The following is a 17889-nucleotide window of genomic DNA, read 5'->3' on the forward strand; positions in this document are numbered from 1 at the left end:
GACACAGTGAGAGCTGATTGGTGGGCAGGGTGGACTTGCTGTCCGCCGACACCCGCTGATGGTTCGGTACACTGACAGAATGGCGGTCAAACAAGGCAGATCGCTGTTCTGTCACTACAGAAGACATAGATCCTGTGTCTCTGCTAAGCAGGGGCACCGATTTATGCCTTCTCCTAGTACAAACACCTCCCATACAGTAGTAAAGCAAATGTCAGGCACACATTTAACCCTTTAATTGCCCTTGATGTTATTAAACCCTTCCCTGCCAGTGTCATTAGTACAGTGACAGTGCATATTTTTTAGCACTGATCACTGAATTAGTGTCACTGGTCCCCAAAAAGTGTCATTGGTGTCAGTTAGCATCCCGACTTCCGCCGCAATATCCAAGTCCCTGCCATTAATAGTAAAACATAAATAAATCAAAATATCCCATACTTTGTAGGCGCTATAACTTTTGCGCAAACCAATTAATATACGCTTATTGAGATTTTTTTTTTACCAAAAATATGTAGCAGAATACATAATGGCATAAATTGATGAAGAAATTTGATTTTTTTCAATTTTTTGGATATGTTTTATAGCAGAAAGTAAAAAAATATTGTTTTTTCTTTTCAAAAAATTTACTTTCTTTTTTTGTTTATAGCACAAAAAATTAAAACCGCAGGGGTGATCAAATATCTCAAAAAAAGCTCTATTTGTGGGAGAAAAAGTATTGTTTATGTATAGCGTGGCACGACAGCACAATTGTCCGTTAAAGTAACGCAGTGCCATATCACAAAAAAATGGCCTGGTCATGAAGGGGGGTAAACCTCCTGAAGGTCAAGTGGTTAAAAACATTACTCATGTGTGTTCTTACTTGAATCTTGGTGTGCTTTGTGTATTTCTTCCAGATCTGTGCAGTAATCCAGTGTAAGACTTTTCCCCTGTGCAGGAGCTTCCTGTAATAAAGACCGCTCACTGCTGCTCTCTATCTTTGTGCAGGGTGACTGGTCTTGTCTCCGCCCCCTCCTGTAGTTTTCTGCAGGCAGCCTGTAGTAGTTGGGGTCTGCTGGACCCCTCCCACAAGTCTGCTTACCGCACAGGCTATGTATAGGCAAGAGATTATGGGAGAGATTTACTAAAACTGGAGCACTCAGAATCTGGAGCAGCTGTGCATGGTAACCAATCAGCTTCTAACTTCACCTTGTTCAATGAAGCTTTGACAATAAAACCTGGAAGCTGATTGGTTTCTGGGCAGAGCTGCACCAGATTCTGTACTCTCCAGCTTTATTAAATCTCCCCCTATGTCAATGCTACTTTTACAAGTTAATATGTAGTTTTGGAAAGTGCTCAGAGGTTGTTGTTATATCCTTAACCACTTGCCGACTGCCGCACGACTTTATACGGCAGCAGTTAGCCCCTCACAGGCAAAGTGACGTATGGGTACGTCACTAGCCTGTGAGGCTCTAGGGAGCGAGCATGCACCACCGCCGGAGGCACGCTCCCGCTCACTCACGGACCCCCCCGCGCGAGTGACCGGCAGACCGATGTCCGCCGGTCACTCGCGATCGTCGGTTACAGCGGGAGAAAGGCAGGCGGCTAGTGTAAACACAACCGCCTGTCATTCTCCCCTGTGTAACAGCAGAGATCATACAATCCTGCTATGTAGGATCGTATATCTCTGCTTTTACATAAAAAGCCACATCCCACAACAGTAAGAAACACGCCCCTAGGGACACACATAGCCACTGCATCTCTAATAAAGTTAACCCCTTCCCTTCCAGTGTCATTTTTACAGTAACAGTGCATATGTATAGAACTGATTACTGTAGTAATGTCACTGGTACCCCCAAAAGTGTCAAAAATGTCAGTCAAGGGTCCGATCTGTCCGCCGCAATGTCGCAGTCCCGCAAAAAAAATCGCAGATCGCCGCCATTACTCGTTAAAAAAAAATAATAAAAATGACAAAAATCTTTCCCTTAGTTAGTAAACGCAATAACTTTTTCGCAAACCAATCAAAATATGCTTATTGCGATTTTTTTTACCAAACATATGTAGCACAAGACAAATTGGACTAAAATGTTAAAAAATTTAGATTTTTAAATTTTTTTTGGGAATGTCATATAAAAAAATGTGAAAAATATTGTTACTTTTGCAAAATTGTCGCTCTTTTTTTGTTTATAGCGCATGATCAAAAAATCGCACAGGTGATCAAATACCACCAAAAGAAAGCTCTGTTTGTGGGGAAAAAAGGACGTCAATTTCATTTGGGTACAGCTTCACACGTCCGTGCAATTGTCTGTTAAAGTCACGCAGTGCCGAATCGCAAAATAGGCCCTGGTCAGGAAGGGGGTAAAATCTTCCGGGGCTTAAGTGGTTAATAGCTACTTAGGAATACATTGAAATCAGTGCTATCCCATAGGGGCCACTGGTTTTAACTGGTTCATAAACTGTGGGTGAGGTGAAATGCGTCAGTGGAGCCTGCCCTGGTAGGGGAATACATACATACATACATACATACATACATACATGTATAAACATTTAGAAACAGTTATAACCTCAGTTAGAAAATCAAGTACCTGGATGAGCTGTGGAGGATCTGGACATTTGCTGTCCAAGTCCTCCATAGGCTATCCAGGTCCTAAATTTGGGCTATTGTACTATGACTGAGCTTTCTATCAGGTTTATGCTTTAAGCCTTATGGCTTTTGTGAGTATTTGTGCTACTTTTTAATAATAAATTGTGCCCAAATATAATGTACAAGGCTAGTGCACCCCCCTTATTTGTTGCTTTTTTTCAATTTGGGTTTGGATACGCTTTAATGCCATAATTTATTTCACTTTTTTTTCCTTTGTTGTACCTTCAGACAAAAATTTTTATTCCTATATTCTGTATATTCTTTTGCTTTTACAAAACACCCCGTACAAAGGGCAGAATTCACAACCTCTTAATCTCTGTGTATATGATGTGACTTTATTTTAGTTGTTTTCCTTGTTGTGTTGAGTATTTCCTGGAGCTATGCCATTTAGTGTAAATGCACTTTGAAGTCTTGGAGCAGGCGTCCCACTCTCCTTGATCAGTTCAGCATTAATCTTCTATTTCTCACTCAGCCGAAGTTCTTATGTGTTATCTATCAGACAATCACATTTTCACTCCAGGCATTATCTGCCATTGCTTTATTCTCCTTTTCTTCACTTCAAAGTATCAGTGACAAGAACACTGTTACCACCCAAGGATGTACTTTGTGTTTATTTCTGAAGGGTCTATGGATGGGCAGTGATATACATTCTTTCAGCACTTTCTCTGTTTAAACATAGCCCTGGTCACATAGTTTCCTTTGCTGATAATTAACAAGCAATCCCAAACTCTTTTTTGTTCACCAAGCATACTTGAACCCTTATAAAAACCTCCAAGACCTGATATCGGTTGATTTACATGGCTGATGTGCAGCTCCAACGAGGCATGGGCCATGAGAAGCCACCTAACTAATGAGAAGCATGTGACTCTCTGGAACACTTAAGGTTTTCCAACTTTTTGGAAAATATTTGTACAGTCAGGACAATGCCTCCCCTTTTTTATTGAGAAGGAAGGAAGCACATGCTTTACCATGCAAGTGTCTTATTAATTCACTACCTAAATCACTGGTAATGGCATGGTGGGTCCAAGGAGTTTCATGGACAAGGATGTCTTACTGTCTGTTTTTCTTGGTGAGGCATCTGCCCATTTATAAAAATTTGTAGTAATCTCATGGTTATTGGACATCAAGATGCAAACTAAAACCCCGTACACACACGTCGATAATTGGCCGTGAATTTTCGGCCAAAGTCCGATCGGCCGATTTTTGGCTTGTTAGTATGATGCTTCCGACAACCGACTCCGACTTTTCGGCCGAAAAAAATCTGGTGTGCAGGCTATAACATTTTTGTTGGCCTTCAACACAACGGACGATTTTCCGTCAGTCATTACAGATTTGGGCAGACAAAAATCTGATGAGCAAGACTGGGCATGCTCAGAGAAGAAAAAACACACGGAAAGTAAACCAGCACATGACATCACTTCTGAAGTAGATTTTTGTTGGCCGAGAAAAATCGTGTGCAGTCTAGGCACATTCCAACCAACAAAACACCACTCTGGACAAAAGTCGGACGATCGGTCGGCCGATAATCGTTGCGTGTGTACGAGGCATAACTTCCAAAGAACTTTCCTTTCTAAGGGTCTTTTTGAAAACATGCATGTTTGGATGGCCCAAGGGTGCCTGTCTGCACAATTATTAGGCAAGTGAATACTTTGACCAAAGCATAATTTTTATGCATATTGTCCAACTGCAAGCTGTATAAATGTGAATGCTTATTGGATTTAAGCATATCGGGTGATGTAGATTTGTATAATGAAAGAGGCTGTGGCCTAGGGAGATCAACACCCTATTTCAAGGTGTGCAAAATTATTAGGCAGCTTCTTTTCCTTAGGCAAAATATGACAAAAAAGGAGATTTAACTAACTCTGAAAAGTCAAAAATTGTAAGAAGTCTTTTAGAAGGATGCAGCACTCTTGAAACTGCTAAGAGATTAAGGGGCGTGATCACAGAACCAAATGTTTTGTTGCAAATACTCAACAGGGTTGCAAGAAACGTGAGAAAAAAAGAATCACATTAAAGCGGAGTTCCGGGCACAGAAACATTTTTTCAGTGAACATACCCCCGGGACAGTCCAGGCTAATACATTCCACAATGGCTAGCCTCTGATCTGTCCCAGTTCGCACTTACCTGCAAGAAGAAATGCTCACTTATAAAATTTCTTCCACAGCATTGCCATCTCTGTTGTGGGCAGCTGAAGCCAGCGCGATCCTCTTCTGCATCCTCTTCTGCGTCTTCTTCTCCCAGAATGCGCCTGCACTGGCCCCTCTCATCACTTCCGGTGCGGCGCCGCATTCCTCCACAGCTTCTGGGCATGCCCAGAAGCTGTTTAGCAGGGAATGCGGCGTCGCACCAGAAGTGACGAGCGGGGCCGGTGCCGTCGCATTGATTCCTGGGAGCGATGACGTTCAGCTCCCAGGAATCATTGCAAACCGGAAGAGACGGCGCGGGCCGAGGCCGCAGAGGGAGGAAGTGAAAGTAGGTGAGTATTTCTTTCTACAATTACGAGGTAAGTAAAAAAAAAAAAAAAAAATCCTAACTATCCAATTCCTTTTCAGGTGAAGCAAAGCAAGCGGATGGGCACAAAAAAAAAGGTAGATTTTGTGCCCGGAACTCCGCTTTAAGGCTCGGTTCACACTGATGCGATGCGGGAAGGCTGCGAATTCGCAGCCTGTTCCCGCATCGCACACGCACCCCCGGCAGTTCACACTGCCATATGCGATCCGCTGGGGGTGTCAATGTAATCTTAACGACACCCCCAGTTTGATCGCATATCGCAGTGCGATCGTGCAGTTCGCACAGGATCGGATCGCACAAGTGTGAACCGCTGTGCGATCCGATCCTGATGCGGCAGCAAAAATGCCTCCTGTGCGTGTTTGCTGCGGGTGCGATGCGAATTTAGCCATACAAACTGTATGGCTAAACTCGCACCGCACAGCTGATCGCATGTCATGTCGGAGCAGTGCGCTCCGACATGACATGCTAACCCCGCACACGCAGTAGTGTGAACCGGGGCTAAAGCGGAGTTCCGGGCACAGATGTCATTTTTTAATAAACATACCCCCTGGACAGTCAGGGCTAGCACATTCCACAATGGCTAGCCTCTGATCTGTCCCGGTTCGCACTTACCTTTTAAAAGAAATACTTACTTATAAAATTTCTTCCACAGCGTTTCCATCTCTCTTGTGGGCAGCTGAAGCCGGCGCGGTCCTCTTCTGTGTCTTCTTCCGTGTCTTCTTGTCCCAGAATGCGCCGCATCGGCCCCTCTCGTCACTTCCGGCGCGACGCCGCATTCCTCCACAGCTTCTGGGCATGCCCAGAAGCTGTTTAGCAAGGGAATGCGGCGTCGCCCGGAAATGACGAGCAGGGCCGGTGCCGTCGCATTGATTCCTGGGAGCGATGATGTTCAGCTCCCAGGAATCATAGCGAGGCAGGAAGTGACGGGGTGAGCCGCGGCTCAGAGGGAGGAAGTACTCTGAGGTGAGTATCTTCGATCTTCAATTGCAAGGTAAGTAAACAAAAAAAAAAAATAAATAACTACCCAATTCCTTTTCAGGTGAGGCATACCTAGCGGAGGGGCACAAAAAAAATCTCGTTTTTGTGCCCGGAACTCCGCTTTAACTGCCAAAGATTTGAGAAGAATCAAATGTGAAGCTACCAGGAACCCATTATTGTCCAGTGCTGTCATATTGCAGAGCTGCAACCTACCTGGAGTGCCCAGAAGTACAAGGTGTTCAGCGCTGAGAGACATGGCCAAGTCAGGGAAAGCTGAAACACGACCACCACTGAACAAGACAAATACGTAGAAACGTCGAGGCTCGGCCTAGAAATATCTTAAAGATGAAAGAATTCAGCCCCCTTCCTCACATGACCTAAACCCTATTGAGAATTTGTGGGCCCTAAATGGTAGATTTAGGGTGCAGGAAAACAATACACCTCTCTGAACAGTGTCTGGGAGGCTGTTGTTGCTGCTGCACAAAAAGTTGATCGTCAGCAGATCAAGAAACTGACAGACTCCATGAATGGAAGCTTATGACTGTTATTGAAAAGAAGGGTGGCCATATCAGTCACTGATTTTTATTTATTTTTTGAAATGTCAGAAATGTCTATTTGTAAATTTTGAGTTGCTTTTTAATATTCTCACTTTAACCTCAAAATAAACAGGTGAGATGGGAAAATTTTCGTTTTTCATTTATTTAACATAATTTTGCACACTAATAGTTGCCCAATAATTGTGCACATAGAGATATTCTCCTAGGAAAGCCAAAACCTCACTTTTACTTTCCTAAATATTCAGGTTTGAGGTTTATTAATATTTTGGATTGACCGATAGCACTGTAGTTGTCCAATAAATAAATGAATCCTCAAAAATACAACTTGCCTAATAATTGTGCACACAAAGTATAGCTGTAAAGGAGCAAAGAGAGGGGAACATGAGTGGTAGTGGTGGCATCACAGTATTGAGGAAAGAAAATCCAATGTACAGTACATCCGGAAAGTTTTCATAGTGCTTTACTTTTTCCACATTTTGTTATGTTACAGCCTTATTCCAAAATTAATTAAATTCATTGTTTTCCTCACAATTCTACAAACAATACCCCATAATGACAATGTGAAAGAAGTTTGTCTAAAATCTTTGTAAATGTATTAAAAATAAAAAAACAAAAGAGGCACCTTTGGCACCAACTACAGCCTCAAGTCTTTTTGAGCATGAGGCTACAAGCTTGGCGCATCTATTTTCTGGCAGTTTCTGCCTTTCTTCTTCTTCTTCATCTTCTGGACCTCTCATGCTCCATCAGGTTGGATAAGGAGCATCGGTGCACAGCCATTTTTAGATCTCTCCAGAGATGTTCAATCGGGTTCAACTCTGGCCCAATCTGTTGCCCCAATCTGAGGTCCAGGGTGCTCTGGAGAATGTTTTCATCAAGGATGTCTCTGTACATTGCTGCATTCATCTTTCCCTTGATCCTGACTAGGGATGATCGAACAGTTCGGGTCGACCATCGGTTCGGCCCGAATATTGGGTGTTCGAGGTTCGGCCGAATTTAGAACTTTTTGCCCAAAAAGTTCGGAATTCGGCAACCAGAACCGCCCAAAATGCAATGCTTCAAAAAATGGGCTTTAAAAGCCCGTTATTGGACCAGAACCATTAGCAAAAGCCAATTGAGGGGGCAGGAGAATGCTAGGAATGTGATTGGAGTGACTAGGGGGTCCCTAGACCAATCATTAGTGAATACGCCCCCCAGTATAAAAGATCGCCCCCGCCATATTCCTAGCATTGTTATACTGGACATGGAAGAGAGTGGAAGCAGTTCTGTTAATTTTACTTTAAAAGTGTCATTTAGCTATTTTTAGTGTGAGGAAAGGGATATCTAGTGTAGTTAGAGTGCTCCTTTACACTTAAGTTAGCTTCAAAAATTCAGTTTCTGTAGGGAAAGTGTTAAGTGTAAGGGGACCGTAGTGTAGTGTAGGGTTAACTGGCAGTGACTGCTATGGCAGGGTGACAAAACCCTTCCATAGCAGGGTGACCGCTATAGAGAAATGATAATTTCTCTGAATAGCTTCGGCACACCCATATGGCTTCTCAGCAGCCAAGCATTTTTATGCTGCAGGGGTTGCCACTGCCAGTGCTTTTTTGAGGACATGTTTGATGTCAGACATGACATCTGAACATGTGTATAGGGGGTATATATACACATATATGTCTGAATATATACCCCTAGACATATATAGGTGTGATAGTAGCAGAAATAAATGCTTGCGCTAATGAAATCATTTACAGTAATATATTTCTGCTACTATCACACCTATATATGTCTAGGGGTATATATTCAGACATATATGTGTATATATACCCCCTATACACATGTTCAGATGTTTTGCCTGCCTTAAAAGAACCCAAAAAAAGCCAAAAAAACGCTAGCGTCAAAAAAAAAAAAAATGCCCAGGTGTGTTTTTGCTGGCATTTTTTGGGGGGTTTTGGAGGCAGGCAAAACATCTGAACTTGTGTATAGTGGTGTATATACACACATCCATATATTTCTATACACACCTAGACATATATAGGTGTGATAGTAGCAGAAATATATGCTTGCGCTAATGAAATCATTTACAGTAATATATTTCTGCTACTATCACACCTATATATGTCTAGGTGTGTATATAAATATATGTATGTGTGTATATATACCACTATACACAAGTTCAGATGTTTTGCCTGCCTCAAAAGAACCCAAAAAAATGCCAAAAAAACGCTAGCGTCAAAAAAAAATGCCCAGGTGTATTTTTGCTGGCATTTTTTGGGGGGTTTTGGAGGCAGGCAAAACATCTGAACTTGTGCACAGTACCAATATACACAAGTTCAGATGTTTTTCCTGACTGCAAAGAACCCAAAAAAATGCCTGTTTTGAAACCGGCAAGGTGTGGAGAGAAGCCAACCCCCTGAAAGTTTTCTAATACATACAATCCTTTTTTTTTTCTGGTTCTGGACATGCTACAGAGCTGAAACTTCACAGGTACACCTTTTAGACCCCCCAGACACAAAATCACACACAAAAAAAAGTTCTTAAAAATTTTCATTTTTGATAAAAAAGCCAATTATTGAAAAAATTAAAAAAAAAAAAAAGAGACACAAGTTCAGATGATTTTCCTGACTGCAAAGAACCCAAAAAATGCCTTCCATTAAACCGGCAAGGTGTTACAGCAGCGGAGCCAACCTCCTGTGCTGAAAGTTTTCTAATACAAACAATCTTTTTTTTTCTGGTTCTGGACATGCTACAGAGCTGAAACTTCACATGTACACTTTTTAGACCCCCCCAGATACTAAATCCAAAAAATCCAAAAATCTCTTTTTTTTTTTAAATTTTTTCAATAATTGGCTTTTTTATCAAAAATGACAATTTTTAAGAACTTTTTTTTGTGTGATTAATAGTTAATGGGGCATGACCCAGAACCCTAGGCACTTTTTATGGGCATTTATTGGGTTTTAGGGCTTAAAAATGGTGTTTTTTGATTACCAAAGTTCGGGTCCCATTGATTTCAATGGGGTTCTGAAATCCGAACCAAACTTTTGGAAAATTCGGGTGTTCTGGTCGAACCAAACTTTCAAAAGTTCGATCATCCCTAATCCTGACTAGTTTTACCGTTCCTGCCACTGAAAAACATCCCCACAGCATGATGCTGCCACCACCATGCTTCACTGTAGGGATGGTATTGGCCAGGCGAAGAGCAATGCTTGGTTTCCTCCAGACATGACGCTTGCCATTCAGGCCAAATAGTTAAATCTTTGTATCATCAGACCAGAGAATTTTGTTTCTCATGGTCTCAGAGTCCTTCATGTGCCTTTTGGCAAACTCCAGGCAGTCTGTCATGTGCTTTTTACTGCTGAGTGGCTTCCGTCTAGCCACTCTACCATACAGGCCTGATTGGTGGAGTGCTGCAGAGATGGTTGTTCTTCTGGAAGGTTCTCCTCTCTCCACAGAGAAAAACTGGAGCTCCATCAGAGTGCCCATCTGGTTCTTGATCACCTCTCTGACTAAGGCCTTCTCCCCTGATCGCTCAGTTTGGCTGGGTGGCCCGCTCTAGGAAGAGTCCTGGTGGTTCCAAAATGTTTCCATTTACGGATGATGGAGGCCACTGTGCTCATTGGGACCTTCAACTTTTTCTGTACCCTTCCCCAGATCTGTGCCTCGATACAATCCTGTTTTGGAGATCTATAGACATTTCCTTTGACTTCATGGCTTGGTTTGTGCTCTGACATGCATTGTTAATTATTGGACCTTATATAGACAGGTATGTGCCTTTCCAAATCATATTCAATCATCTGAATTTACCACAGGTGGACTCAAATCAAGTTGTAGAAACATCTCAAGGATGTTCAGTGGAAACGGGATGCACCTGAGCTCAATTTTGACTGTCATGGCAAAGGTCGTGAATACTTATGTACATGTGAAATATTTAATAGTGAAACAAGGCACTGTATACATTTGTGTATGTGCTGGGATTCTCCACCAATGTTGTTCAAAAATGATACGATGTATCTATACTGTATATAGATATGTGCACCAATGTGCCAAAAAGACAACCTACACATACCTATATGAGATGTTTTGCTGTGTACTCAATCAAAGCTGAGTGTTATTAGCAATCTGTGAAACGTGAATAGTAAATATTTAAATATTTATATCCAGCGACAAAAAATAATAAAACCATCTAGTTAATAAAGTCCAAATAAAGTGAATACAATTCATGTGCATACTAAAACTATTCCCAATAGATACAAAAAAGTGCTACGTGCATACAAGATCAGTCCAATTCAGAAAACATGACAAAAAAAATGTCTAAAAGTCCAGTAGTGTGGTGAAGATGAGTGGCTGTCAGAACACCTGACCTTTGTGAATGAGAAATGGAAACCTTTTTACCCCATAGGTAAATGGATAATCTATATGCTCACCAAAAAAATTCAGGCCACCAGGACCTATATCACCTATACAATGGATGGATGCTACATCCACACTTGCACCCTCTTATCTTCCTGCAGTTTGATTGCATATATATGAGGAACACAAAAATTGTATTCTCTTTATTTGGACTTTATTAACTAGATGGTTTTATTTATAATTTATCGCTGGATACAGGCGATCCCCGGGTTACAAACATCCAACTTACAAACGACTCCTACTTACAAACGGAGGAAGACGACAGGAAGTGAGGAGAAATCTCCCCCTAGGAAGGGAAATTCCCTTCTGTAAGAGTTCCCATGGGAAAAAGGTGTCTCCACTGAAGCTTTACCACCAATCCTTGTTTCCACCAGTGTTAATTTTGGCAGCAAATTTCAATTTAGTTTTAGTCTTAGTCTTAGGACTAAAATGGCATTTTAGTTTTAGTCCCATTTTAGTCTTCTGCAAGTGTTTTAGTTTTAGTCGTATTTAGTCGACTAAAACTCCAGTACATTTTAGTCGACTAAAACTCCAGTACATTTTAGTCGACTAAAACATCTTACATTTTAGTCGACTAAAACTCATTTTAGTCATCTATAATCGAATGGATGAAGTTCAATTGTAATTTGTAATGCATTATTTAAGCATTTCTCTACAAATTCCAAACTCATTATATACTACTGCTAGTCCTGGAGTGAAAAATCGAATATGTTATTATTTATGGTATTAAGATTTGAGCATGCACTAGCACAGCACTACACCAGTGTTAATTTTGGCAGCAAATTTCAATTTAGTTTTAGTTATAGTCTTATGACTAAAATGCCATTTTAGTTTTAGTCATATTTTAGTCATCTGAATTGTTTTAGTTTTAGTCGTATTTTAGTCGACTAAAATTGTGTTCATTTAGTCGACGAAAACGTTTTAGTCGGTTTTAGTCGACGAAATTAACACTGGTTTCCACAACAACCTAAAATTTTCAAAATCCAATAGTCATAGGGACAGAAAGTGAGCTGAAATCTTCTGAACGGGGGCACAGACAGCAAAACAAATCATACAGGGGTGTTAACCCTTTTCTATGCTATCCAAAAAATGTAAAAATTATTCTTTTGGCTGGGGCTACACTTAAAAAATGTACCTGTTCCAACTTACAAACAAATTCGACTTAAGAACAAATCTACAGTCCCTATCTTGTTTGCAACCCGCCTTTATATATATATGTATATATTTACTATTCACGTTCACAGATTGCTAATGACACTCAGCTTTGATTGAGTACACAGCAAACCATCTCATATAGGTATGTGTAGGTTGCCTTTTTGGCACATTGCTGCACATATCTATATATAGATACATCGTATCATTTTTGAACAGTATTGGTGGAGAATCCCAGCACATACACAAATTTATACAGCGCCTTCTTTCACTATTAAATATTTCTTTTGTGCACATGTTCATTCACATTTAAAGGGGAAGCATTATATGTTGTTTTATTTTTTTAATGTATGTGTTTGGCGCCTTCATTATATTTTATACTTATATATTTTATACTTGTACATGTGATTTTTTTGTTTTTTTATTTTTAATAAATTTGCAAACATTTCAACCAAACTTCTTATACGTTGACATTATGGGATATTGTTTGTAGAATGTTGAGGAAAATAATAATTTATTTATTGATCCAAGATCCATATGCACTTATGCTCTTTGGATTCTGTCAACGTCACCTGAACCACTGTATTATTCATGTGAACTACACTTTTACTTAATATTGTAATAAACTGTTGTATTTTTTAACTTAGTAATACATTCTTGTTACAGTATTTGTGTTTTCATTTTTTGTGCCTGGCACTTAAAAATCCCCACCTGTCCTGCCAACCTCTAATGCTAGAGAATGGACGGACGCCCCTTTTATACATATTTTATATATGGGGATTTTTCCACTAGTGTAATTTTATAGCACACTCCCTCGTTTCCCTTATAAAATAATGAATTTAATCCTTTTTGGAATAAGGCTATAACATAACAAAATGTGTAAAAAAAAAAGTGAAGCGCTATGAATACTTTCTGGATGCGCTGTGTATTCTCCATGCTTTCTCTAAATTCATTCAGTCAAGCAGTGTATGGGTGCTCATAGGTTGTGTTATACTGGGGTTACCATCCATTATTTTCATTATATGAAAATATCACATTGGCAAATTTTCATTATTGTTTTTTTGTGGTATTTGTTGTAGTGTTTTACTTAATCACAAGGGGTGAGATCTACTAAAACTGGTGCACTTTGAATCTGGAGAAGCTGTGCATGGTAGCCAATCAGCTTCTAAATTCAGCTTGTTCAATTAGGCTTTGACAATTAAACCTTGAAGCTGATTGGTTTCTTTGCAGAGTTGCACCAGATTTTGCACTCTCCAGTTTTATTAAATAAATCCCAAGGTGTCTTATATACTTTGTACCTAAAAGTCAATTTACAAACATAATCATCAAAACAGCTAAAGTCTGACCAGTGGTAATTGTAAGGATCTGTGAGGTATCTATTAAAAGGAGAAGAAAAAAAAGATAGATTCTGAAGAAACAAAAAAGAGATCTTTTACAACGAAACATTTATTTCATGCAAAAAATAATAATTCTGCATCTATTCAATACTCATGTCTGCATGTTTATGTAAGAGGATTATTCTCAGATAGAGTAATTAATGCAGTTCAAACTACTTCAACAATTGATCCTTGAAAGCAGTGTTCCAGCTGGGAAAAAAAAAAAATAAATAAAAGTCAGAAGCTACAAATACTGTACAAATCCTGTAGCTGCTGACTTTATATATTATATATACTCTTACCTGTCCAGGGAGCCCATGGTATCGGCACCCCAGCCCATTTTCTGATTGACTGCCGGGTGCTGCCTTGGACATTAATTGTAAGAGAAACCGGCAGTGAAGCCTTTCGGCAGCCAGATCCCTACTGCGCATGCGTAAAGTGTGCTGCGCTTTTCTAATTGGCCCGGTGGTGGTGAAAGGAGGAAAGGGGCTGAACTGTCAAAAACAGGTACAAACAAAGTATGCAGAACCCAGTGCCATCTTAGGAGCATTAAAGGGTCCCGGGCAATGCAGTGCACTGGGGCCCTGCCTACACAATCACCCACGAGAATAAAAATGCAAATTATCGATAAGGCGATTTTTATTGGTACAGCGGTGCCAGGCTAATGACAGCTTCCAAGTTTGGCGGCTGGGTCCGGTGAACACACACACCGACGGGAGTCAGACTCGACTGTCCTGTGTGTGCCTGTTCCCGCGGAGGTGGACAGGCATTCCTGCAGTTGTGGGCTCCCCCTCCATGGCCCAAGTGGCCTGACAGCAGTGCAGGGCTGACAGGCACTTGCCATCTGCTAAGTTCTGCAGCGGGGATGCACATGGGAATCGGGACTAATGCTTGGCTGGGGCTGGGTTGCTTGGCAGGTGGGGCCAGCCATGGATTTGGCTGATACTGCCAATAGGATTTCCTCTTGCAAGTGCTCTTGAGGAAGCTAGCTATGCTTTATAGCGAAACGCGTCGACCTGTCACCAGTGGAGGTGTCCTGGTACAATACATGCACCCCCCACATTGTGTGGAATACTTTAACCCGTAAATGGGAGTAAGGGATATGCTGTACTAGGACCTCATCCTATGTATCATTGTTTTCAGAGTGATTTTAATATGTGTGTGTCGTTGTACTGTGTTGATGTGTTACCAACATATGTGCTTTTTACTATTTATATAAAATTCATTTTTTGATATTTCAGTGTGTTTGGTCTCATGCTTATGCCAGTAAAGTCCGTCTTTGGCAGAATAGGGGTTCTGCATACTTTCTTTGTTCCTATACATTTTGGGATGTGGAATAGATAGAGGTCCTCTTTCTATGTCAAAAACAAGTACCCATTCCCCCTCCCCCCTGAAAGGTGCCAAATATGGCACCAGAGAGGGGGAAGAAGCAGATGAGCAGAAGTTCCACTTTTGGGTGGAACTCCGCTTAAGGTATTAACTTTTTAAACCCTCAATGTTTTTTAGATTAACACATTGAGCACAATAACAAAAAAACATTCCCCAGTAAACTATCTAGTAAAATTCTTACCCCAAAACTTGCAATTTACAGCTTTCAATGCTGCTGGCTCCTGCTCTTTCAGTGCTGCTTCTCTGAACCTCTGGCCTTTACAGGAAAAAGTTAACAGTAGAAAGTGCAATCTCAAGCCAATCTGTTGGCTTGGAGAAGGGAAGGGGGAGGAGAAGGGTGTGTGTGTGGGGGGGGGGTCTTTCCATCTTAGGCTATGGAGGCTGCAAGAGACAAGAGTCACCCTAAAACAGGAACCCAGGTGCAGCAGTCATGATACCATCTTAAACTAGAACATAGACAAGGATTAAGAGATAAAGAAGCTGCATACTTAGTAAGTGATTACATCAGCTACTGAATGTGCTTAAAGGAGAAACATGGCCAAAGCTCTTTAGGGTATACTTCTCCTATGGGTCACAAGAGTGCCTGCTGTCGGCTGACATCACTCAGCCAGTTCAGGCTAAGGAAAGGACCTGACTTTATAGTTGCCAGATGCCTGGAGCCGCTGAGAGCCTGAGCCGGCCGCTCCCGCCCCTTACATTTTCCAGGCACTCCAGTGAGCACTGGAGGGGCAGATCAGAGAACCAGCGACTGACAGTCACCAGCTCTCTGCAGACTGAAGACTGACAACTAGGCAATCAGTGGTGTTTGATCACTCATTTCTCAGTCTTAGAGCCAGCAGAGTACAAATGCAGCATGGATCAATGTTGCATCCACCTAGGTGAGTATGAAAGTAAAAAAACATTTTCTCGGAGCTTTACAATCTTTATTAAATCATGTGATGCCACCTGCTGATTTATACTTGTATTAAAGTTTTTTTTGTGCTTTTGTAAACTATGGTAGAGGGTTTACTATGCCCCATGTGTTATATGCATTCACACTGCTTCTGTAATTAAACTGTTTTATAAGACAAATAAATAATTTTACACTCTTCTTCCCTTTCTTTCTTTATAAAGTAATGCCCCGTTTTGCTGAACAAGTAGAAGTTGCTATTGAAGCGCTGAGTTCCAATATCCCCCAACCATTTGAAGAGAACGAGTTTATAGACGCTTCCCGTCTGGTGTATGATGGTGTTCGAGACATCAGGAAAGCCGTACTTATGATAAGGGTAAGATGTTCTGTGTGTATTTCTGGTATGATTGCTTTTAGCCTCATTCCAAAGTATTTAATGCCAACTTTATACACACACGATGGGGTTAATTTACTGAAGGCAAAAAGACTGTGCACTTTGCAAAGTATAGTTGCACTCTGCAGGTGTAGCTGCTAAAATACATGGCACATGAGGAAAGCTTCACTTTGAAAAGAATACCCAAGAATTACAAAATATATATAGTGGTGCATCAAAAAGGCATAGAAAACGAATAAAATGTCCATAGGGTGGTCATGCATACCACCCTTATTGTCCTCCTTGTGTATAAAAAAACAGTCTTTATGCTCAGGGCCAGGCTAGTGGGGAGTGGAAGCAATCTCCAGACATGTAAGAGAACAGAGAGAAGACAGGCACCTCTGAGTAAGGACTGTAAAATTGTATTTTGACGAAGTACATTAAAAACTTACATAGGAGTAAGTGAATGTAGATATGTAGGTGTTCCAGTGTCCGGGGTCAGCATTGGGCCACTGCTTGGGTCGGCTGTGCTCGCTCATCTCCAGTTCCTGTCCAGCAGGAAGTGTTGTGACGTAGGAGGATAAGTCCGAGGCCTGGACCGCAAGGTGAGCTGCAATGTCTGCTGTCTCCACGTCCTCGACCGTGCCCCGAACACACCAGCCGGGTCCTCATCTGACTGGAAACCACTCTGAAGGGACACGAATACCCAATCATGTGCAAGGAAAAAAAAACTCCATTTTTGCTTGCACATGATTGGATGATGGAAAAGCTTCTGCTCATTTGCTAAGCTCTAGAGCAACTGCTCTTGCGGAGTGCAACTGTACTTTGCAAAGTGCACAGCCTATGTGCCTTCAGTTAATCAACCCCCTATACTGGCATTGCTATGTGAATACCTGACACCTATATGAGCTTGTTCGGCATCCCATTCCCAAGCCAAGGGAGTTGGTCACCCCTTTGTGGCTATAACAGTCTTCTCTCTTCTGAGAAGGATTTCTACAGGGTTTTGGAGGGTGTTTGTGGGAATGTGTGCCTATTCAGGCAACAGGTCTGGTACCAATGTTGCATGACAAAACCTGGCTTGCAACACATGCTACAAATCATAGTTACATAGTTACATAGTAGATGAGGTTGAATAAAGACAATAGTCCATCCAGTTCAACCTGTGTAAGTGTGTGTGGCTGTAATCATCTCACATAGCCCTGAATGTTCTGATCCTTGAGATGTACGTCTAAGAGTCTTTTGAAAGCCACCATACTTCCCGCAGAAACCATCTCTTGTGGTAGAGAATTCCACAATCTTGTAGCCCTCACAGTAAAGAACCCCACCCCTAATAAAGCTGTTTATTAGTGGTTAGGGTCAAAGATTGGTCCAGGTCACTAGAGTTCCTCCAAACCAAACTCATCAAGTCATGATTTTATGGAGCTGGATTTGTACATGGGCACAGTCAGTGGCAGCCCGTCCATTAGGGGCAAGGGGTGCCACCCCCCATCCATGCTTCCGGCCCCTTAATCTACATGCAGGGTCTCTGGAGGCATGGATTCCAATGGGGGGATTTTTTTTTTTTGAGGCACGTGATTAGAGCCAGAGGCTCTAATAGGCTTCAAAAAAGGGTGGGCAAGGGGCACAGAGCACTGCGCCCTGAGCCCACCCAGTTGTGTGAC

The 17889-nt window shown here is 41.5% G+C and overlaps 1 protein-coding gene across 2 annotated transcripts in view; it reads left to right on the plus strand.

Annotated features, from left to right (window-relative positions):
* LOC309557588 (catenin alpha-2) overlaps positions 1-17889 on the plus strand; it is a 963358-nt gene that overhangs the window by 623094 nt on the left and 322375 nt on the right. For both annotated transcript variants that reach the window (XM_082260379.1, XM_082260380.1), the window contains exon 6: positions 16080-16231. In XM_082260379.1, the coding sequence (XP_082116505.1) occupies positions 16080-16231 (152 nt within the window). The remainder of the gene's footprint in view (positions 1-16079; positions 16232-17889) is intronic.

The sequence above is a fragment of the Pelophylax lessonae genome, assembly GCF_965119305.1.
Source record: "Pelophylax lessonae genome assembly, chromosome: 1".
NCBI lineage: Eukaryota > Metazoa > Chordata > Amphibia > Anura > Ranidae > Pelophylax > Pelophylax lessonae.